Below are 24660 nucleotides of genomic sequence, written 5' to 3' on the forward strand. Positions count from 1 at the left end.
GGATGACCTATGTGCGTATTCGGATGGCCCTTGGGCGTATCTGGATGGCCTTAGTAAGATATTTGGATGGCTTGTATCACATCCAGATGAACCCAGTGCCTATTGTGAGTAATATCTGGATGTCTTGAATCGTATCCGGATGTATCTATTATTCTCTGTGAGTGATATCCGGATATCTTGGTTCATATCCGAATTAATCTTTAGTATTTTGTGAATGATATCCGGATGTTTCATTCATGTATCCGGATAGGTCCAGCATATCTGGATGCCTCCTTTCATATCCAGATGTCTCTCTCTCAAGTTGAAGAATCATATCTGAATAGTCTCCTGTAGCATCTGAATGCCTTATGAGATATCTGGATGTCCAGAATCATATCTAGATGTCCTAGTTCATATCCGAATACCTCCCAACATATCCAAATAGCTCGTTCTTTGTGCTTCTAGTGTATTCGGATAACTTGATTCATATCCAGATGGCTCTCTCATATCCAGATATCCTTCCTCATATCCGGATGGGTTTTCCCAGAACTTCAAATATGTTCCCAGAGAGTTCCAAATCCAATTTTAATTAAATTAAAGTATTCAATACTTCTAAATATTGAATTCTCATGCCAAACGTGATAAGTCTGATATGCCCATACCATAAATCATAGAATCTTTGTATTCTAATATAACTGATGAAGATCATATAACATGTTTAGAAATTATTATGACATGTTCAACATTATTTCGTGAGATTATGTGCATACATCTTGGTATGAGCATTGAGCGTGACTTTCTATGGAGCACTACATATCATGTGCTAACATGTATATAAGCATTGCATTATGCGCGCCAGGCAGCTTGTTCGTGGGGATCCCACTAGTTTTAGTTTCAGTTTATATGTTACTCGCTTGGTGACAACCAAGGGGCTAGGGGTATATTGCCCACAGTATGTGCTTACAGTTTTTATGTATGTAGGATTTAGATCAGTCAGGTATGTTTTACAGTTATGTGGGCCTATGAGCCAAAGTTGCATACTTGTATTTATTTCACAACTTATGTGCATTACATCTTGTAAATGCAACCTTATAGTGATTCTTATATTTCTCAGTACATGGATAGTTATTATCTTTTGAGTATCGATATTTCTCGATTCAGCTTCAGTTATTCTTTCCAACTTATTACTTGCTGAACTTTGTAGCTCATCTTGTACTCTTCGCCATTCCAGGTCCTAGCGGGGGAGTACCAGATGTGGGACCTAGAAGTAGTGGTCAGTAATGTGTGTACGTGGAGCCGCTCAAGATTAAGATGTCTAGGAGTTTTATTAGTTTATAGTGTCTTGTCAATTTAGGATTGTTTTATATTTCAGTTGAGGGATTTTCTCTTAGACAGAGCTTATGGTTTTCAGTTTATTTGACTCAAAGTTTTTATCCAGTTTGATTGGGATGTTCAATTATGGTATTAGATTTCAGTTTATCAGAGAATGAGTTTTATTTTACCCATTTTTCCCATAACACCTCTTCTCGGGCAGTTCTAGGAGAAGGGGTGTTACAGGCCTACTCATTGTGGGCTTTGCTACCCTATTGGGATTGATACACCAATTACATGGGGAGTTTCATACACCATCCGGAGGCTTAACCATAAGCCAGTGGGCATCATAAGAATTGGTTTTGGAAGGGGAATTGGTGAAGAGGTGGTCCTCTAGGCGAGTACGATGGAGAGTATATAAGTGAAAATGACCCTTCACCAGGCGAAGGTGGAAGAAACAAAGAAGAAATTCTATGGAAGGGTCCACATTGTTCTCACGAACAAAGGACAAAGAAATCGACTAATTGGGCCCAACCATTAGGGTGCAACTGGCCTAGGGCAAACCCACAACGCCTAAGAAAATTGAGTCCAAAGTTGTGAAGAGGGAGGTTAAAGCCTAGACGAAAGCTAGCCTCATCGATGCTCATCCAATCCTTGGCTCCACTCGCTAGACAATTCTCGTCTAAGGTGGGAAGACTGGTTTGATAGACGCTAAGGATTTTGAAGTTTGTCCGAAGATGGGCTATGTCGTTCTCGTTCATTTTGGAACGAATACCCTTCAGGAAATACCTCATGATTCCATCGCTGCTGACCTCGCAATGGTAAATCTTGGTGTTAGCCATGGGCACCGAGAAGAGAACCTAAAGAAAATTGGAAAAGAGAAAGAAACGATTTTTCTCGAAAGAGCTTTGTTGGGAAGAATCCTCTCGGAAAAGGTTTTCTAGGGATACTTAATGTCTCTCGGGAAATTCTCTTTTTGGAAAAACAATCCTTTCGAGGAGAATAAGGTATTTAGAGAAAGTTAAACCCTCTCCAAGAATCCTTTCGGGAAGAAAAATTCTTTTAGAAGAGTAACCCTTTTGGGAAGAAAGAATTCTTCGGAGTTACCTGTTTCGAGATAAGTTCCCTGTTTCAGATGAAAACAAGAATTTCCCTGTTTCAGATGAAAAAAGAATTTGTTCTTTCTGAAAGAATGGGGAAATGTGAATTGTGGATGGAAAGAAGTCTTTCAGGGAATCCTTTCAGAAAGAGAGTAATTCGAGAGGCAAGAGCTTGCCTAGGGAAAAGGTAATCTGTGAAGAAAAATTACTGCAGTAAAAAGCCTATATATAGAAGGCTCTTGAGAAGCCAAACTATATTAGAAAACGTGAGAATATCTGCCCAAAAAAGTCTTTCCGCGAAAAAAAACCAAAAGTAACTACTCTTCCTTCTTACATAACAGTAAAAACGAATAGTGGGGGGCAATTGTTGGGGCATAGCCAAAATGTGAAAAATACCAAGAAGAGTTCTTTTGGGGAGTTATTTTGAAAGACGTCTCTCGGGATTCAGGGTGTCGAAAGGCCTCTTTCGGGAAGGTTCCTCGAAAGGATTCTTTCAAGATTGAAGTCGTCCCAAGCGGTGTCTTCCGAAAAGGCTTCTCGAAAGAGGTATTTCGAGTTCAAGCCGTCGAAAACGATAATTTTGGAGTCTATCTAAAAGCGATATCTTAGGAAGCTGACATGTGTCAACCTCGAGATTCGAGCCTATATAAACCAAGCTACAGTGCATGGAAAAAAACTTCAATTGGACCAGTACACCTAACACTCTTTTCCTTTCTGTAATTTCTTTCAAATTTCTTTCCGTAGCCTAATTTCTTTCGGGATTCTAACTTGGGCATCAGAGGGTTTTCACAAGTGGCCATCCTCCGCGATCCCCTAACCCCTTGTCATTTTTGTAGCCTAGTCAAAAAGATCATTTCGTCCCCGAGGGACTCAAGACCATCGTGACCGTGATTAACTACTTAACAACTCTTTCAGGAATCCCTCACAGACACCCTTACTCTCACAAACACCCACTTGGGGAAGCCCCATCCTCTTGGGAAGCCCCATCCTCTCGGGAAGCCCCATTCTCTCGGAAAGCCCCTATTTCTTGGGAAGCCCCATCCTCTCGGGAAGCCTCATTCTCTCGGGGAAGCCTAATTCTTTGAAGGAAGCCATCCTTTCGGGAACCTTTCCTTCTCTCCGAGAAGATCCTTTCGGGAAGAAACCCTTTGGATCCTAGCTTGTTGATCTCCCAACCTCATTAAGAAATTTAATTGTTGTATTTTTTTGCAACAACAAACAAAATGAGCATTTTTTTAGATGGCAGATTGGTATTTGTTTGACTAGACGAGAGTCTAACTTACTCATGAATGCATGAAGCATAAATGAAAATAATTCAATTGTTACTAACAAAGACGTGCCTTTCCTTTGAGCGGGGTCTACGTGCTTTACAAGTACCTGTGTTCCTGCATATTCATAAGCACACCAAGAGAATCTAACCCCCATGTGCAATGGGGATACCGACTTCCTCCAACTTGTGGAGGATAAAACAATTGTATATGTAAAGTTATGGAAAGAGTAAAGTAATTTCAAGAGTATCAGTATTCCTGTCAGGGCAATATGAGATATCCCGCCCTATGACATATGATATAGAATTCGAGGTAAAATATTCAGAATAAAATGTCTCACCTCTGACATCAACCGAGAGTACCACTACCACCACTTGCGACTAGGGGTGAGACATGTGCTTGAGTCCACCGACCATCTTAGACCTGCCAGTCTTGTCCGTAGCTAGAATGTTGCCACTATGTCCTGAGGCCATGTAAAAGGAAGGACATCGACCCATAGAGTTTTTATCGAGCTGAACACTAAGTCATTTGGGCCATTTGTGACCCTAAAAAGAACCTACCCAAACAACCTCTTAAACCTACCCAAACAACCTGTTATTTTCTTTTCTTTTTATATTGTGGTTGAATTTTTTATTTAATTTGATTAGGAACACCCAAAAATAAAAATATATTAATTGAACTTATGTATTATTTGCTTTGAGCATTGGCGCATGATTTGACAGATTCTTCTCAAGACCTCAGAAAAAATGCTAAGATTTACACTTGGTATTTATTGGCGTGACGATAATTGTTAATCTTTTGTTGATTTGGTGCTTGAAATGGCCATTATTCTTTAAAACTTTCAAGGAGAGCTCTTACTGATACTGATAAGGGTAGGGGTGAGCACAACTTTGGTTAAATTGAAGTAACCGAACTGAACAGACAAGTTCGGTCGATTTAGTTTGTTGTTTTTTTTTTTTTCAAAATTTTGGTTCAGTTAAATTTTTTGGAAAGTTCGATTTTTGGTGTTTGGTTCAGTTTTTGCTTGAAATAAACGATGTTGTTTTGGGTTTACTATAAAAGCAAAGTGAAAATATGCCACACAAAGTCGCAAACACAGAAGAGAAAATACCCAAATTAGATGGCATAATGACTGAATCGATCCTTCCGTTCACTCAGCCCTCTCATTTCCATCGTCTCTGACTCTCCAGCACACGACACCATTGCCCCCTCCGATGCCAACGTTGACACTACGGCACCCGAGGTAGAGACTCTCACTCACCTAGAACTGGAAGGCTAAACCGAGTCAAACATGAGACGCCAAGAGAGACTAAGATCGATAGAGAGAGGGACTTTTCGAGTCCATCGCCATCGGTGTCGCCTCCGTCTTCGACGCATTTCCCTTTGCCGTCAGTAGTTGGCCACCCCCCGCGTTTCCCTTCGCCGATCGGCGTTCCATTCGTCAGACCCAAACCAATGCCTTTCCCTTTGCCGATCATCCTCCATTTCGTCTCCTTGTTTCTTCATTTCCTTATATTTGGACGATCGACCCATATCAATGATGACCGATTGTTAACAGAGGTTAGTATTGACAGTTAGGTTAGGGTTTTGTAAGATTTTTCAATTTTTTTGACTTTCAATGGGGTTAATTTCTTGATGTATTTCTTCGTTTGCATTATCGGTTTTTCATTTGTATTTCTTTCGTTTGCACAAATGGATTTGTATTATCTCATTCTCTCATATGTATTTCCTTTGGATCTTTCTCATTGTAAATGGTTTTGCATTTTTCTGTATCAATGGATGCTATTCTTGTATTTTATTTCTGCAAATCAGTTTGTTTCTATACCAATTTATGGTTTTGCACAATCGGTTATCAGTTCGGTTAACTCGGTTTACATTTCGATTAGTTCTGTTTCGGTTAGTTCGAATTAATTAGTTGATTCGGTTAGGTTATTACATGCGGTTTGGTTTAGTTCAGTTAGTATTTTTTGGTTAATTTAGTTTGATTATAACCAATTGCATACCCCTAAACAGGGGCGGTTTCTCTTTTACTTGGATTTTTGGTCTTTTTCTTTAGAACCAATAGCACGAGTAGTCCTTTGCCATAAGCACTCATTTCTCTACTAATTATATCCTTAGGTAATTTCATTGGTTTACAAGATGCATATCATACTCTCACGACAAAAGTCGAGCTGTCATATGAGTAATATGTTGATATTAATTTGGTGAGTTAGTTCGATTCTTATTCTGTGCAAGGGTCAAAGACTCAATTTATAATTTATCTTCTCTGATATAATTGATGGCACGGACATCGAGTGCTGGGCAAGGGGGGTCATTCCAAGATTGAGCATATCATCCGGAAGGTAACGGAGGAGAAGTTTTGGGGCGGAGCCATAGCTTTGGCTGTTAACGCAGAAGAACATGTCGCTGAAGCAAAAGCCTCGGAGATGCCAAGACACCCATCCGCAGCGCAGAAACGCCCAACATCCAAACCATTTGGTCGTCAAGCGCTTGCAATCATCTGCTTGTCGCCTTGCATGGCCGGCGAGCGCTTCCTGCCATTCTCCATCGAGGAATATCCACAGTATATTACTCCAGATATGCCCGAATGTTCTCCCCACACCTTGTCTTGGACGGAGAAAAGGGTTGATACACTGCTACAGCATTTGTCGAATTGCAAAGCCGAAAGATCGTTGGATGGGCGCTCACTCTCAGTTCCCCTATTCTACCGCAATAAACCCCGTTCTCGTTTTGCGTTTTCTTGAATCCAGGAGGGTTTTAATTTTTGTATGGCGAATAATTATCTGATGCCCTGTCGGGTTGTTTTAGCCCATGATGCCACCAAGGAGCGAAGCGAACGGGAGCTGAAGATCAGTCTCAACAGTGTTCGAGCAGAGAAAATTCTTCGCGAAGGGGACACCCTTATGCTGCTTGGAGTCTTGCATAAAGTCCCACACCCCAGTAAGTGTTCGACGAATTGCCTGCGACCTAGGAAATTCTTTGTTTGTTTTCTTTTTGGGTACATATGATGGACCGATGGTTAACTCTATGGTTTGAGACATTTTCTTGTTATTGTTTCAAAATGGGTAACTCTCAACGCTTGTAGTGTTGGAGGTGTTTCTTTTATTTACTGTTGGTCTTAAGCTTGGATAAAGAGGAGGGTCGCGTTACGTAGCCTTCAACTAGCATAAAACTTGTCGGATCACACGTATAACATAATGAGGCTTAGAATTCATGTAGCTGACTCCTTATAATGGGGTTAAGGATTGGTGGTGGTGATAATATCAAAAGTTGCAAATATGGTAATTGAAGTTAATCACACACAAGAAGGGGGAGGTCTGTGCTATGTTACTCATAGAACTACAGCAGGATGGATTAAGTGGAGTTTTGATTTGTTTTTTTGGATGAAGTGTTGGGAAATTAGAAAACTCAATGTTAGCAAAAATATACCTGACATGAAGAACATTTATATCCCACAAGGCAAACCTGTTTGTGGCATGGACTTTGAACCCTGGTTAAAGCCATGCTGTCACATAAGCTTAGAAAAATTAGATCCAACAATCTATTTGTGATCCTCAAACAACTTCTAATCTGAAGTGTTATGGCCTTTGTCTTGGAAATGAAATGACTACTGTTAAATTTCCTTGGAACTTCAAATAAAGAAGAGGATTTTTTGAGCGGGAATATTCATTTGTTGGGTTTCGTAATAGAGCACTTTTTCATTATGGGCAGGGCAAGTATGGAGGGTCAGTAATATTGATGCAGTGGCCTTGAACTGATTTATTCATTTTTTAATTAGAAATGAATAGCCAATATACATGTTCTTGCATCTCATTTTTCTTGGGCTAATGCTAACCTAACATACTATCATAACGTGATGGTATCTGCACATGCAATTGAAGAAAATTGAGTTGTCAAACATCCAAGTTTGAATATATGTCACATACCACTTAGGGGTGAGACTAGCTGCAACTTTTGAACTTAGTTCAATGAATATGGAAACCTGTACATGCTCGAAAATATAAATCACATATTCCAGACAACACTTGAAATGATTAGATGGCACCAAAACACCCAAGAGTGGGGGGGGGGTGGTGATTGGGGGTTTTCAAATACTAATATTTAATTATTAATAAAAAGTAAATGCAAGAGCAAAGTAAATAAAACATTGCACACAAAGAAATTTTATATAGTGGTTTGGCTATAACTAAGCATATGCCCACTTCTTTAGCCACCTCCATATATTTGTCACCATCTCAAAAACATAGGGCCAATTCTGTTATAGAAAATATTTTCTAATTTTTCAACTTCAATTTTCTATTGAATGGTTGAATCAATCAATATGATTTTGATACACTTTCAGAGTGAGTGTATGGAATAACAACCAATGACCTCACAGTAAGTCAAAAATAAAATTAAATAATACAATTCAAAACCTAAAATAGATTGGTCGTATTGAATACAAGAACAATGGGAACAAAATAACCAAAGAAACTGCAAAGATGAAAAAACAGTGAGCAGATTTGTAGCCCTTGGAATGCTTGAGAGTTGCTTGAGAGCTGTTCTTGAAATCTAAGCTCAATCAGAGAGCTTCTTCATCCTTTTCTTTATCTTTTATGCCATCTAGTGTTTCTCATGTGATTGGAGATGAATCAAAGATGAAAACAGAACTTTTTGCAATCTCTTCAAGATTTCACATAAAATCCTAAGTGACAGAGTTTACTAATCTTTCAAAACTTTTGATTTTTCAGATAGCATTTTCAAAACTTATGAAAAATGTCCCAAAAGATTTTGTGCCAGTCTTGAGAAACAGAGAGTTTAACAGTTTTTTATCTAATGCAATGTTTTGACACTTCTTAAGGTTTCAGTAAAAATATTTCTACAGTTCTGTTTGCAGGAAAAGAGAAACCAAGAGGATGCATTTTGACAGGATTCTTTGTTTTGAAATAGACTTTCCGGTATTTTGAAATATGATGAGCAAATTTTCCAAACTTATATAAAATTGATGATGCAAGGATTTATGCCCACCAAGAAATGGCCTGAATCTGTGTGAGGTCCAAATCGAGGGTTGCTCTTTCCAAGTCCTGCAATGAAAGAGAATTGTCAGACTGCCTATAGTCGACCTTAGAATGACTCTCCAATGCTTAAGTTAGTATCAAGAACCCCAAAGAGGTGGAAAAGAGGGAAGGAAAGAGATTAAGAAAATGGCTGATGGGTGGCGAAGTGACCCATTTTCTCTGGGATAGGGTATTAGTCAATTAGTTGCTCGATAGGTTGACATTTGTTTCTCCCTTCCCATGTTAGGGGTTTTCTTATGCCAGTAGCTCTGTCTTGTGACCGCTCTTGAGTCAAGCGATGATGATTGCCACGTCAATTGTGTCCTTACTGTTGGTGGGCTCAATCGAGAGGGTGGCTTGGAATAGGATGGTTGCCTTGTTGGCTAGGTTATAATTGTGGGCTGGCTTGACTGGCAGGACAACGTGAGAAGGTGGTGCCGATTGCTTATCAGGGTGAATTCAGTGAAAAAGAATGAATTTTGGTTTTCCAATTACATCTACTGCCATTTCTCAGGAAACAAAAACTTTTTTCATTTTGAAAATTTGTTCCTTGAGCTTTTTGGATATCTATCCTATAGTCATCTTTTCATCTTTTTGATGCAACCCCAGACTTTGTAATGCTCCTCTCTCTGTTTTCTCCGTTTTTTTTTTGTTTCATTTAGTCTTTTCCTTTCCTTATATCTCTTATTCTTCTTCTCCTTTTTTGGTTGCAAATACCCTGACAAGGACCAGAAAGAAAATAGAAGAAATAAAGGAGAGAGAATGAGAAAAGTAGAAAAAGAACAAGAATAAAATGAGAACAAAAAAATGCGAAGAAGATAAGTAACTCGGGAGGAAAAGAAGAAAATAAACAAGGGAGGGAAATGAGAGAGGAGAAGGAGGAGGAGGCAGGGCGAGGGGGTAAATGAACTGCCAGTATTCAAACTATTCAGGTCCGGACAGTGAACTGTCTCTACATAACTTGGCATTATGTTGATAGGTTGTTAAAGTCTGGTTTAGGTTGGAAGGTTAAAGGAATGCTAATCTTCTTCCTCTAGCTGGTTGAACAAGGAGTCTTTGTTGCTCTGACAATAGAATGTATCAGTAAAGGAGGCTAGTGATTGCCGCTAAGTGATGATGATGCTGTATATCTATGGAGTTCCCAAGAAATCTTTTGTGATGGTATCTTCTGGCAAGGATGCCATTTATGATTTGAATAGAGATTCTAACAAATTTCTGTGCAGATAGACTGATGAGTGTCGATTAGAATCAAAGGAGAAATTGCAGAGGGCATTTGTCTGATAATGAGTGTGATCTTATACCAAGAGAAATAGACGAGAAAAAATACATTAGTGAGAAAATGAAGAGGACGGGGTGGTAATGTATATATACATACATATAGAAAGAGGGCACAACGAGGAGTATAAAGAAAAGAAGGGGAGGGAACAATAATCAAGAAACAAAATCTGAATAATTCCTACACTTGTAAGGTATTTATATACTTACAAATCCCTAGTAAATTAGAAACTGAAATTAAAATAGGGAACAAAAGTCCAACATTTCTAATTTTCTAAAGTGCTCGTATAACACTCTCTCTCTCACCATGGGCAAAAACCTCAAACATAATATTAAATTACTTATGCTAAGAGAGCAGTAGAGTAGAGGCTCAGAAAAGAAATAGACGTTTTGGAAAATCAATTTGGTTTCATGCCTGGTAGGTCAACAATGGAAGTTATATACCTACTGAGGCGCCTAATGGAAAGGTATCGGGATCATCAGAAAGACCTGCATATGATGTTTATAGATCTAGAAAAGGCCTATGATAGGGTCCCTAAAGAAGTATTATGGAGGGTTTTAGAGAACAAAGGAGTCCGAATAGCCTATATACAAGCCTTTAAGGACATATATCACGGTGCAAAGACAAAAATCAGAACATGCGGAGGGGATACTGAACCGTTTAAAATTATAATGGGACTGCATTAAGGTTTTGCATTAAGGTTTTGCACTAAGTTCATACTTATTTGCTTTAGTAATGGATGAACTCACTAAGCACATTCAGACAAAGGTGCCATGGTGTATACTATTTGCAAATGACATAGTATTGGTGGATGAAACAAAAGAGGGAGTGAACACTAAGCTTGACTTGTGGAGAAACAATTTAGAATCTAAGGGATTTAAATTAAGTAAAAGGAAAACATAATATATGGAATGTAAATTTAGTAAGAATGCAAGAGTGGAGGATGTTATAATAAAATTGGAAGACAAATCATACAAAGAAAAGACCATTTTCGATATTTGGGATCAGTGATTCAAAAAGATGGAGAAATTCACGAGGATGTCACGTATAGAATTAAGGCAGGTTGGCTAAAATAGAGAAATGCATCGGGGGTGTTATGTGATGGTAAAATCTCATTAAAATTGAAAGGAAAATTCTATAAGACAGATATAAGATCAGTTTTATTGTATGGCTCAGAATGTTGGACAGTAAAATACTAGGATGAGCAAAAGACGAGCGTAGCGGAGATGATGATGCTAAAATGGATGTGCGGCCATACAAGAAAAGATAAAATTAGAAATGAAGTTATTTGTAATAAGGTAGGAGTAGTGCCAATCGAGTAGAAGATGAGAGATACTAGACTAAGATGATTTGGTCATGTGAGAAGAAGACCAAGATATGCTCCTGTGAGGAGAGTTGATGAAATGGAACAATTAGTCAAAAAAAGAGGTAGAGGCAGACCCAAGAAGATTTTGGGAGAGACATTAAAGTTTGATATGAAGTGTATGGGCCTAAATGAATATATGACAAAAGACAGAAATACATGAAAATCTAGAATTCATGTAGTCGACCCCACATAGTGGGATAAAGGTCGGATATGTTGTTATTTGTAAACAATCCATTGTATCTTAAGTAAGTTACTCAAAATAAGATTCATAATTATTTATGTTTGGAGTTGTGTTGAGATCCAACTTCCTACAACATCCAAGATTTTTTACCTTGAGTTGGGATATGATATTCTTCAAGCTTGCATGGAAATTATATATATGCATTTTATGCTGAGCTTTTTTGACATACCACCAACTTGTGTCCATGCTTTATTATCCCTTAAAAAGAATCTTGGAAAAGTGAAGAAATGAGTGGAAATAGATTTTGGATGAGAGGAAATGGTAAATTGAATGAGCTTGCTTCTAGTATGATGCCAATGGATAACTTGTTCAAGTGTAATGGTGATTCTTGTTGTTCAAATATGTTTTAAGGGCTTGTTTCTTGTCTTCCAATGAAACAACTGAGAGCAATTATGAAACTTAAATAGGGAGGGAAACAAGAAGAAACTGTGATGAGAAGGTGAATTCTTTGAAGGTAGCAAGTGAAAAATAGTTTTGGCAACTCATTTGATAAAACTAAATAGGCTTACCCCCCAAAGTTCAAATAATGGTCAAAACTTCCATGCCAAGGTTAACTAAAGTATGCTGTGCTGCATAAGTTTATAGTTTTCACCTAGCCTCTTAGCTTGTGAGTAGATTGTTTATTTTCTTTTGTTGGTTTAGACTCTCCAATCTACTTGGGCTCTCATGTTCTGTAGTGCTTTGTTGCATCTTAGGTTAGTTTTTGGTCCTTTCAATAAGTGGTGGATAGTTTTTCTTTCTTTTCTTTTGTGAATATTGTATCATTTGGGTGGCATACCAAATCATCTCTATAGCTGTCTAGATCTCAATAATCTCTCCCTTAGAGAATTGACCCCACCATGTCTCTCCTAGGGTCAATCTCATGAGTTGTCTCATTAATTTCATCGTGTCTCCTTTTGCTGATGGAGCCATCCTTGATATCTATTTGGCATTGTGAGGTGGCATGTAGATCTCCATATAACTTCTCTCCAAGATTGAGCTGAATCTCCAACCTCTCCTTCCAAGAATTAATTATGTTGAATCCCCAGTATCTCATTTCAAGGATCAAGCTAGATCTCCAATCTCTTCATCTAGTGGCCAAGCTCTCCACATGTTTACCTAAGTGAATATCATGAGGTGGCACGTATGTTCCATAATCTAGTTCCTCCTGGGATTAAGACTCAATTAAGGTAGCACAATGGTGCACTACCCACTATTAAACCTCACACAGACACTAGTGTCGCATCCTTAGCTTTAATTTATGGAAGTCTTTACTTTAGTGCTTTACTCATTGGTACTTCCTTTGCCATGTAGATGTGAGGCATGTAATCATTTTGCCTTTTGCATGCTAAGTTCCCTAGAAGATCATGAATTTTCAACTTCAATGGCCTAGGCTAAGGTAGGGTCAAGGTGCCCATTTACAAAGAACTTCTAGATATTTGTAGATTGGAAGCTAGAATTGTAGGTTTCATCTAGGGTTTACTCCTCGAGGGAACTTGGTCCTGACTAGTCAAGAGAGAGAGTCAAACTAGGACATGGATCCTTTCTATTACTGCCATGATCCCATTGAAACAGACGAAACTAGGGCACGACCAAGAGAAAAGAATGCTTGGATTTTACTTAGAGAAACTGAATGAACAAAATGAAAATCAAGATACATAAAATGAAGGTAACGCTGATTATATACTCAGCAAGCCTAAGCCACCGCCTAACTACACAACATCATAAGTATACAAGCAAATTACAACAATTACAGCACAATTAATTAAATGATCAACAACAAACTTTAAGCAGCAACTTAGGTAATATGTTCTTTCACATTCCCTCTCAAGTAGACTTCCTCTAGACTGGTTGCTTCTTTGAAAATTCTTGAGAGACTGCTGCCTGGACATGTGACAACTTTAGACTAAGTTTATCACACAAATATTGAAATTTGTTCCTTGGTAAACCCTTAGTGAAGATATAAGCTAGCTGATGAGAAGTAGGAACATAACGGATCTCTACCTCACCATTTTCCACATTTTCTCGCATAAAATGCACATCAATCTCAATGTGTTTAGTGCAAGAATGAAACACCAGATTTTCAACAATACTCTTGGCAACCATATTGTCACTCCATACAATTGGTGTATAAACACACTGATATCCTAACTCTGCAAACAATGACTTTAGCCACAATATCTCAGTTACACCTTGAGCAATGGCCCTATATTCAGCCTCTCCAACAAACCGAGCAACAACTGATTGCTTCTGAGAACTCCATACTATTAGATTATTCCCAAGAAATACACAAACACCACTAGTTGATCTCCTGATAACCCTACAACTAGCATGATCAGCACCAGTATAAACTATTAAGGGTAAATCAGTAGGTGCTGGTGAGAACAGTAAGCCCAAGCCAAGAGTACCCTTGAGATATCTAAGCAGTCTCTTATAGGCTATCTAGTGTTGCTACTTAGGAGAGGACAAAAACTAACTTAGTTTATTGACTGCAAATGATATGTCTAGTCTAGTGTAGGTCAAATATTACAAGGATCCAATAATAGTTCGATATAGAGATGGATTTAAGAAAGAATTACCCTCATCAGTTAAGGAGATAGCTAAATTCATAGGAGTATCACATGGTTTATAGTCTTGCATAGTTGCCTTCCTCAATAAATCCAAGTTATATTTAGATTGTGTGAGATAAATTCCATTTTGATTTATGTGAGCTTCAAACCCCAGGAAGTAATGAACATATCCTAGAGTTTTGTGCGAAATCTTGAATAAATGCTGTAAGGGCTGTTGGATTAGATCCTGTGACTAAAATATCATCTACATAAACCAATACAAACAACACAAATTGAGGAGTGCGCTTAACAAACAATGAAGCATCAGACACAACCCGTATAAAATCCCATGTTTGTAAAGCAACTCTCAACTTTGTGTACCAAGCTTGAGGAGCATGCTTAAGGCCATAAATAGATTTCCTTAGCTTACACACATGGGTAGGATACCAAGCATCAACAAACCCTTCTGGTTGAGACATAAACACATCCTCAGTAAGATCACCATTTGAAAATACATTATTTATATCCACTTGCTGAATGTCCAAACCAAAAGTAATAGCTAAGGTGAAGACAACTCGAATAGTAGAGGCCTTAACAACAGGGCTAAGGGTTTCAGCATAATCAATTCTCGGTGTTTGAAGAAAACCCTTTGCTACCAGCCGAGCCTTGTGCTTGAGCACTGTCCCATCAGTATTATATTTAACTCTAAAAACCCACTTGTAGCCAATGAGGTTCATATCCTTTCTAGAATGAGGCTGTGAAATGGTAGTAGCAGGAGATGAACCAATGGCCGAGGAAGCTGAGGAATCAGTGTTTGACAAGGAAGAGTTTAAGGGCTATGCTACTTTAGAGGAAGGAGAAGAAGGAAGAGACTGAAAAAATATAGTGGAAAACCCATTAGAACATGACTGAGATGTAGTAGAGAAAGAGGAAAGCAAACGAGAAAAGAGAAAGTCATTTGGATTAAATTGCACATGCCGTGAGTTATAAACTTGACCAGAAGGATGCAGACACTTGTAACCTACTTGTACATGACTATACCCAATGAAAACACATTTGGTTAAATGGAAATCAAACTTGTGCTTGTTATAAGGCCAAAAATAAGAAAAACAAGCACATCCAAAGGACTGTAGTATTAGGTAATTAGGCTACTTATGATATAAAAGTTCAAATGGTGTCTTGAATTTGAGAGGAGAGGAAGGAAGCAAATTTATGGTATGAACCGCGGTTTGGAAAGCTTCAACCCAAAACTTAAGTGGCATATTAGCATGAGATAAAATAGTGAGCCCCATTTCTGCTATGTGCCTGTGTTTTTTCTTTGCTACACCATTTTGTTGATGGATATAAGGGTAAGTAAATCTAGGTTGTATGCCACTATTATGAAGATAAGACAAGAATGCCTTGAACTCCCCCTCGTTATCAGTTTGTAGGGCCTTAATTTTGGTTTGAAATTGAGTTTCAGCAAGTTTATGAAAGGTTACAAAAGTGGATAGGGCATCAGACTTGAGCTTCAAAGGGTATAGCCATATATATCTTGTATAGGCATCCACAAAAACAACATAATATCGATAACCTTCAACAGACAAAGTAGGAGAGGGACCCCATAGATTTAAGTAAATCAATTCAAGTGGTTTCTTTGTTGTAATTGGACAATTAACAAATGGAAGTTGATGGAGTTTTCCAATTTTACATGAATCACAAAAATAAGGAATCAAAGAAGAACAAGGAATGTGAATTTTATTAAGAACTAAATGCAGTACATTGAATGATGGATGCCCTAACTTTGCATGCCATTGTTGACACATCTTATCATTGTGGGCAACATGAACACTAGGTGACAATCCATGACCAATTGGGTGTTGTCTTTTACACTTGTTTAAAGGAAAAACATTACAATGTGACAAAAATGTATTGCCAACAAACGAACTAGACTAAATAGGTTGGGCATAAGCACTGGAAGCAGCATGATCAAGAGTTGAACTCAGCTGGTAAAGCCCATCCTTAAGTCCATCCTTAAGTCATCCTTTGAGTAGCACCTGCCCAGAATTCTTGTCCTTAATCAAACAAGAATGAGAGTTAAATTCAGCAACAAGGTTATGGTCTCTTGTGAGTTGAGAGACACTAATCAAATTCTTTTTCATGTTAAGGACATGTAGAACATTTGATAATGGAATAGTAGAGATAGGGTTAGTTTGAGTATGCAACTGTCCAAGACCAACATTAGAGATAGAAAGTTGCTTACCATTACCAATGGAGACTTTATCACTTCCGTTGTAAGGAGCATGCAAGGAGAGATTACCGAGATTCGAGGTTATATGATTTGTGGCTCCAGGGTCAACAAACCAAGAAGGATTTGGCAAAGAGGACTGTGAGGTATTATCTAGAGGCTGCTGAGAAAAATGGCTATAATGAGCCCCTTGAACAAAACCTAGATCACTCATGTAGGCCTTGCTAGAATCACTAAGGGAGGCCATAAATGCTTTAGAATCTGACTGAGAACAACCAAAATTCTGACCAGACATAGGAGCAGAATTCCTCTGAAAATTTTTATCAAACCGATGGTAACATCTATCAGCAAAATGCCTTGGCTTGTCACATAGTTGACAATAAATTTTTCTACCAGATTGTCTACCCCGACCTCTTCCCCCTCTATTTACATAACCACCTCTATTTTGTGCAAAACCACCTCTATAGTTCATAGAATTTCCAGCACCTCTTTGTGTATATGCATCCATATTAACATGCATTGAGGATGGCACAATAGACTCAACACTAACAGATGAATGCTACAGATTCTTAGAAGTTAATCTTTGCTCTTGTATCAGCAACAAGTACTGAACTTTTTCAATGTCAATATCATCCATTTGGTAGGTAATGAGACTAACAACCGTCTCATATTCATGATCAAGTCCATTAAGGATTGCAAGAAGCAAATCTTTGTCACTTAAAGGCTCTCTTATAGAAGCAAGTGAATGGCCTATCGTTTTTATCTTGAGAATATAGTCATTTATAGACAGAGAATCCTTCTTAATAGATCTAAGTTGTTGCTTTAATTGAAAGGACTTGGCAATAGTTTGGCGAGAATACAAATATTCAAGGGACGACCATACCTCGACAGATGATTCACAATGAATCACTTGTGCCAAGACTTCCTTGTCAATTGTGGAGAAAAGCCAGCCTAGTAGCAGCTGATCAGATTGCTTCCTGCTCAAATACTCCAGATTCACCATAGAAAATCCGGCGCCATCGACATCTGAATCTACCACATACTTTGATGGAGGTGACGTCTTGTTGAGAAAGGACTGGAGCTCAAAAGCTCTGATCGTAGTTGAAACTTGCGCCTTCCAAAAAATATAGTTATTCTACTCTAGCCTGATCAATATATAATTGAAGGCTTTCGCCATCGCAGTGAAGTCTGACTGCGAGGCAGAGGAGAATGAGGTGGAAGGGAAGAGGAGACACTCTGATCGGGGTTAAACGCCATAGACTTTGGTCAATGGCTCTGATACCATGAAACAGACAAAACTAGGGCACAACTGAGAGAAAAGAATGCTTGGATTTTACTTAGAGAAATTGAATGAACAAAATGAAAATCAAGATACATTAAATGAAGGCAACACTGATTATATTCTCAGCAAGCCTAAGCCATCGCCTAACTACACAACAACATAAGGATACAAGCAAATTACAACAATAATAGCTCAATTAATTAAATGATCAACAACAAACTTTAAGCAGCAACTCAGTTAATATGTTCTTTCACACCCATGACCCCACGACTAAGAACATGCTGCTGTTACCATCATTATTTCCATAATTGTCCATTGCACCCCATTAATAGACATCAAGTTGTGACTGACTGCCAATGTCCTTCGACATAATAGACATTACGGTTTGCAGCCTCCATTATGAGTAAGGTTCCTTAGTTAAGAAGATCAACCTAAGTGTGGTAATTTCACACTGTGTCCATCACCCGGACTCTCTTTCTCTCTCCACTGCCATTTTCTCTCTAGAGGTTGCTTAGCTCTCTCCCATTTCCAACTCTGGCGGTCTTTTTGCACTTGACATCTGCCACAATTCCGTCAGTCTTACTTGCTAGCACACAGCTAACACCATTTACACTATACTCCATTGGGGAACAGTGGTAGTCATTGAGCATTGTACCAACTTACGGTCTACAACATCCTCAATAGAAAACCTCAACACCTTTCTTTCATTAATTTTTTCCTTGTTCCTTTTTGATTGACAAATATGGTGGAAAACTTTTTCTCTTTTTTTTTTGTAATATAACTTTCACTTAATTCAAGCCCCCCCAAAAAAATGTAGCTGTGGTGGCGATGCTAAATTGGATATGCATTGAAGGCATGGAAAGATAGGGGGTAAGATGTTTTGAGCTGTTTAGTGAAGGGATGGGTGCTTGGGTTAGAGAGTAGCACTGTCCACATTGAGGGTAATTCTAAAGGTTGAGTATGCCAAGTTAACTTTCATTAATATAAAAAAAAAGATTTGTCACATATTGTAATTTAAGGGGATTATCATCCTTGATAGGCTGAAGTGGTGAAAAGGACAAATTATTTGAATCAAACTAATTTAAAACTGTTCTTTAGTTTGTCATACAAAGTAGTGGTGACATGTTGATTTTCACCCAGATTTTGAGAAAAAATTACCTTATTGTTCACTTCTTTTTATTGTATTTTTCTTTTCTTTTTCAATTTTATTATAATAATAATTACTTTTTTTGTAGTGGGTTACCAAATGCAAGCCTCCCCTATTTCTATTACTGGAACAAACATTGCTGCAATAAAAGATGAAATTTCAAGAAAGGTTGATATGTACGTGAACATGCTTGCACAAAGTGCTAAAGAATGTGAAACTGAAAAGGTAATGAATGTTCTTTATATTGCCACTAGCAATTCCATAATTTGAACTGGTGCAAAACACTATTAAGGTGATTAAGAAGAGGACCATATAATATTCAATGATAAAAGATAACTTATCCATGCATCTGCAAGGCATTATTGTGTTTTCTTATTTGCTGTTCATATACATTATAAAATGAATTGTATCACAAAGAAGTTAGCAATATGAAGCACCTATAGCTTTTAGAAGTAAATAAGCTGTTTTTGCTTACTGAATTGATATGATATTACTATGCATAAAGCTTAAGGTTTGCTGGTATCTAGTTCTCTCTTATTTTCAGTGAAAATCGTTGTTCACCATGTCGTGGAACTTTCTCTCTAGCCTAGTTGCTATTCCTTGAGTTGTTAGTCTCAGCCTGATCATTTATTTTCTGTATTGAACTTTCATCATTTTCATAGTAAACAATTGCATGATAGATGCCGATCATTGTTAGGTGTACTCTATTTCTTCTGTAATGATGATTAAAGAGTTGAGAGAAACAACGAAAGAAGAAAAGAGAATCTAAAATAATGTCTCGTCCAACTGTTATTCAAAACAGAAATGATAAGCCTATTTATATGATAGGCTTAGACTTCTAATAACATTTTAAACATAACAGACTAAGCTTACAAACAGAAAGCTAACTGATATAAACTAAAGAGCAGAATACAACTTAATTCCTTCAACATTCCCCCTCAATATAGACCTTCAGTCAACAAGGCTTGACTCCTTCAGCATTCCCCCTCAATTTAGTGGTATCATTGGCGTTAGACATAAAAGTATGAACAGGAGACAACCAAAGCCCGAGCTTGCTGCAGAGAAAAGAAAACCTATCCCTTGACAAACCTTTAGTAAAAATATCTGCAACCTGATACATAGTAGGCACATACCGGATATCAATTTCACCATTCTCAACTTTTTCCCTAACCAAATGAACGTCGATTTCAATATGCTTTGTACGAGAATGGAATATTGGATTCTCGGCTATGCTTTTTGCTGCTAGGTTGTCACACCATAGGATAGGAACTTGGGATAAAGAATACCCTAACTCAGTAAACAAGGACTGTAACCACATAACCTCTGTAACACCTTGGGCCATGGCTCGATACTTGGCTTCTCCTACTGAACGAGCGACAACTGACTGTTTCCTTGAACTCCAAACCAGCAAATTAGAACCAAGAAAAAAACAAAGACCACTAGTTGATTTTCTAGTTAGCTTCCAACCAGCATGGTCTGCATCGGTAAACACTGTTAAAGTCAAATCAGAAGGAGCAGGTGTAAACAACAGCCCTAAACCCATGGAACCTTTCAAATAATGAAGCAAATGCTTACAAGCTATCTAGTGCTGCTCTTTAGGAGCAGATAGAAATTGACTAAGCCGGTTTACCACAAAGGAGATATCAGGCCTGGTATAGGTCAAGTATTGAAGAGAACCAATAATAATTTTATAGAGAGAGGGATCCAAGAAATCAACACCTTCATCAGTAAAAGAAGTCCCCAAAACCACTGGTGTCTCACATGGTTTGCAATCCTGCATACCATCTTTATGCAACAAATCCAATGTATACTTAGACTGAGTGAGATACAACCCAGTCTCTTCCGAAACACTTCAAAGCCAAGAAAATAGTTAACCGACCCTAGCGTTTTGAGAGCAAAGTAGGTGTCTAAATCATGAATGTAGTCTTTTAAGAGTAGAAGAATTTGAGCCAGCGACAAGAATGTCATCTACATACACCAAAAGAAATAATACCGCCTTAGCTGTCCGTTTGATGAACAAAGATGCATCAGATACAGACCGAACAAAATCCCAACTATGTAAAGCTTGTCGCAACTTAGTATACCAAGCTCTTGGAGCTTGCTTGAGGCCATAAAGAGATTTCTGAAGCTTACAAACATAAGAAGGAAACTGAGAATCAGTAAAACCTTCTGGTTGGGTCATGTAAACATCCTCGGTCAAGTCTCCATTTAAGAAGGCATTATTGATGTCAACTTGCTGAATATCCCACCCAAAACTAACAGCCAAAGAAAAGAGAACCCGGATGGTGGGAGCCTTAACAACTGGACTAAAAGTCTCTCCATAATCAATACCCAGTGTTTGTAAGAAACCTTTAGCAACCAACCGAGCTTTGTGTCTAAGAATGGAGCCATCAGATTTATACTTAACACGAAAAACCCATTTGCACCCGATGAGATTCATATCAGAGGAGAATGGAACCAAATCCCAGGTGTGATTGGACTGCAAAGCAGTAAACTCCTCTTGCATAGCTTTAGTCTAGTGAGAATCTAGGAGAGCTTCATGAACTGTACTAGGTTCTACAAAAGTAAAAAGAACATGAGGAGAAGAGACCAAAGACTGCCTAGCTTGAGAACGAGTAAGCATAGGATGAATAGATGGTGTAGGAGGAAGTCAATATTTAGGTATACGAGGAGGTTGAGAAGGTTGAACTGAAGAATGATCAGAAGAAGAACTAGAGGACGAAAAGGACACAGGAGAGTTGTCTGCTGAGTCAACAGGATTAGAATTTGATAAAGAAGAAACAACTGACTGAGATACCCGAGGAACACTAGAAGAAAATGAAGGAAGAGAATGAAAAAGTGTAGTTGACGATCCAGAAGAAAGAGGCACAGATGAAGGTTTCCCGGACGACTGAAACAAAGAAGGATAGGGAAACTCATCAGGGTTAAAGTGAACATGTCTGGAAATATAAATTTTGTCCGATGGATGTAAACATTTATAACCCGCATGATCATAACTATATCCAATAAAAACACCCTTAGAAGAATAAAGTCAAATTTGTGTTTATTGTAAGGTCTAAGATAGGGAAAACATGTGCAGCTAAAGGGTTGAAGAGCAAGATAGTTAGGCTGTTTGTGATAAAGTAGCTCAAATGGACAATGAAAATGAAGAACAACAGAGGGTAAAAGGTTAATGAGATAAACAACAGTTTGGAAGGCTGAAACCAAAAAGACAAAGGCATGTGAGCATGAGCAAGTAAGGTTAGACCCATTTCAGCAATGTGACGATGCTTTCTTTCAACAACGCCATTTTGTTGAGGTGTGTGGAGACACGAAAAATGAGGTTGAATGTCATAGGAATGTAGATAAGGTAAAAAAGCTTTAAATTCACCTCCATGATCAGTATGAAGAGCTTTCAATTTAAAACTATACTGCAACTCAGCAAATTTATGAAAATTAATGAAAGTTTGGAGGGCATCAGACTTCAACTTTAAAGGATAAATCTATGAATATCGGGTATAGGCATCAACAAAAACAATGTAGTACCGATAACCCTCAATGGAGACAATAGGTGTAGTACCCCAAACATCCGAGTAAACTATCTCCAAATGATGTTTAACTGAAATAGGACAATTGGAAAATGGAAGTTTATGTGACTTTCCAACCTTACACGAATCACAAAATGAAATAGCAGATTGTGGACAAGAAACTTGAATTTTATTCAAGACATGTTTCAATACATAAAATGCAGGGTGCCCTAATTTGGCATGCCACTACTATTCTATACAAACTACTTGAGCTACATTTGCTTTCAAAGGCAGATCTGGTAAAATCAGATTCTGTTGTATACAATTGTTATTAGGAAAAGAAGAAACAACATTTGAGGTCTTGAAACAATGATTGGCAGCAATGTCAGAGGTTTTGGAAGAAGTAATGGTCTGAGATGATATAGATGATGTAGGCACAGCAGAATCAAAAGCTGAAACCAGCTGATACAGACCATTTCTAAGAGTTCTTCGGAGTAACACCAGCCCAAAGTCCTTGTCCTTAATCAAACAAGAGGTAGAGTTAAATTCAGCAACAACATTGTTATCTCTTGTGAGTTGAGAGACACTAAGAAGACTTTTCTTCATATGAGGAACATGAAGAATATGAGGTAAAGAAAGAACTGATCGAGACCATCACCAACAGTTACCTTATCAGTGCCTTGATAAGGAGACGGCAAAGACAAGTTGTTGAGACTAGTTGTGATATGATTTGTGGCGCCAGAATCAACAAACCAAGGGGAGTTGGATGCGGAAGGCTGATAAGAAGCTTGAGTATTATATTGATACAGACAAACTAAGGCTGGATAAGAAGCTGGAGAATTATAGGAGGAAGTAGAACCTAGATCAGCCATAAACACTTTGTTAGACTCACTTAGACTAGTCAAAAATGCATATGGCTTTGATTACTTCCACCTCCTCGACCAGCCTGACCAAATCCTTGACCAGAAGGACGATGAAAGTTTCTATTGAACCGATGATAACACTTGTTAACGAAGTGGCCAGGTTTGCCACACAATCAACAATAAATCCGTCGACCACCAAATCTGCCTCTACCTCTACTACCTCGGTTCACAAAACCTCCTCCACGAGACATGTATTCTCCTCTAGAGTTATTGACAGAACCATTACCAGATCTACCACCATGTGTCGCAACATTCACATTAACAGCAAAATCAAAATTCACAAATGACGAATCAACAGTAGAATCAACAATAATTCTTAGACATAAGATGTTGCTCATGCATAAGCAGTAGATACTGCACTTTCTCTAAATTGATCTCATCCATTTGATAGGTAATTAGGCTCACGACAGTGTCATAGTCATGATCCAATCCATTTAAAATGGCTAACAACAAATCTCCTAGGGCTTCATCGATTGCAGCTAAAGCATGTGCAATAGTCTTGATACGTAAAATGAAATCATTTACTGAAAGTGAGTTTTTCTTAACTGACCTGAGCTGTTGCTTTAACTGAAACGACTTGGCAACAGTTTGTTGCGAATAAAGAGTCTCAAGAGAAGACCATAGCTCATTCGACTACTCACAGTGAATTACTTGTGCAAGGACTTCCTTGTCTATCGTTGAGAACAACCAGCCAAGAAGAAGCTGGTCAGAACGAATCCACGTTAGATACACTGGATTCACAATCGTTTGATCCGAAACATCTACACTCGTATTTGGATCTGGAATATATTTCGGAGGCGATTGAGACTTGTTAATGAATGAAACAAGATCAAAAGCTCGGATAGTTGCAAGCACTTGAGCTTTCCAGAACAAGTAGTTACTGGTGTCAAGCTTGATCGGAACAAAATTCAAAGATCTTGCAACCGATGGAAAATCGACTTGCGAATCAGAAGAATAATCCAATCAAGGCACTGGTGAGGCACTGTAATCACGATTCGAAGCCATGGACGCTTGTCGCAAGGCTCTGATACCATGTAATGATGATTAAAGAGTTGAGAGAAACAACGAAAGAAGAAAAGAGAATCTAAAATAATGCCTCGTCCAACTGTTATTCAAAACAGAAATGATAAGCCTATTTATATGATAGCCTTGGACTTCTAATAACATTTTAAACATAACAGACTAAGCTTACAAATAGAAAGCTAACTGATACAAACTAAAGAGCAGAATACAACTTAATTCCTTCAACATCTTCTATTAGTTTCCTTTCAATTTCTTCCAATCTCAAAGAACAATTCCTTGTTTCATTTCAATCCAATCCACTCTTTTGTTTATGTTATTCCCTTATTCCAATTCCAAAAATTGGCACTTAATCTAGGATTATTTTTTTCCGTAAAACACTTCCTAAATAGACACCTGTCATGTACTTTCAGTTTGGGAATTCTGTTACATATGAGGCTAGTTATGTGT

General features: G+C 38.1%; 1 protein-coding gene across 4 annotated transcripts in view; it reads left to right on the forward strand.

The window, feature by feature from the left end:
* The first annotated feature begins 5970 nt into the window (after positions 1 to 5970).
* Positions 5971 to 24660, forward strand: part of LOC127799564 (serine/threonine-protein kinase CDG1-like) — a 78509-nt gene continuing 59819 nt past the window's right edge. For all 4 annotated transcript variants that reach the window (XM_052333705.1, XM_052333704.1, XM_052333706.1 and 1 more), the window contains exons 1-2: positions 5971 to 6598; positions 18850 to 18986. In XM_052333705.1, coding sequence (XP_052189665.1) covers positions 6427 to 6598; positions 18850 to 18986 — 309 coding nt within the window. In that variant the 5' untranslated portion in view covers positions 5971 to 6426. The remainder of the gene's footprint in view (positions 6599 to 18849; positions 18987 to 24660) is intronic.

The sequence above is a fragment of the Diospyros lotus genome, chromosome 4 (genome assembly GCF_014633365.1).
Source record: "Diospyros lotus cultivar Yz01 chromosome 4, ASM1463336v1, whole genome shotgun sequence".
NCBI classification, from domain to species: Eukaryota; Viridiplantae; Streptophyta; class Magnoliopsida; order Ericales; family Ebenaceae; genus Diospyros; species Diospyros lotus.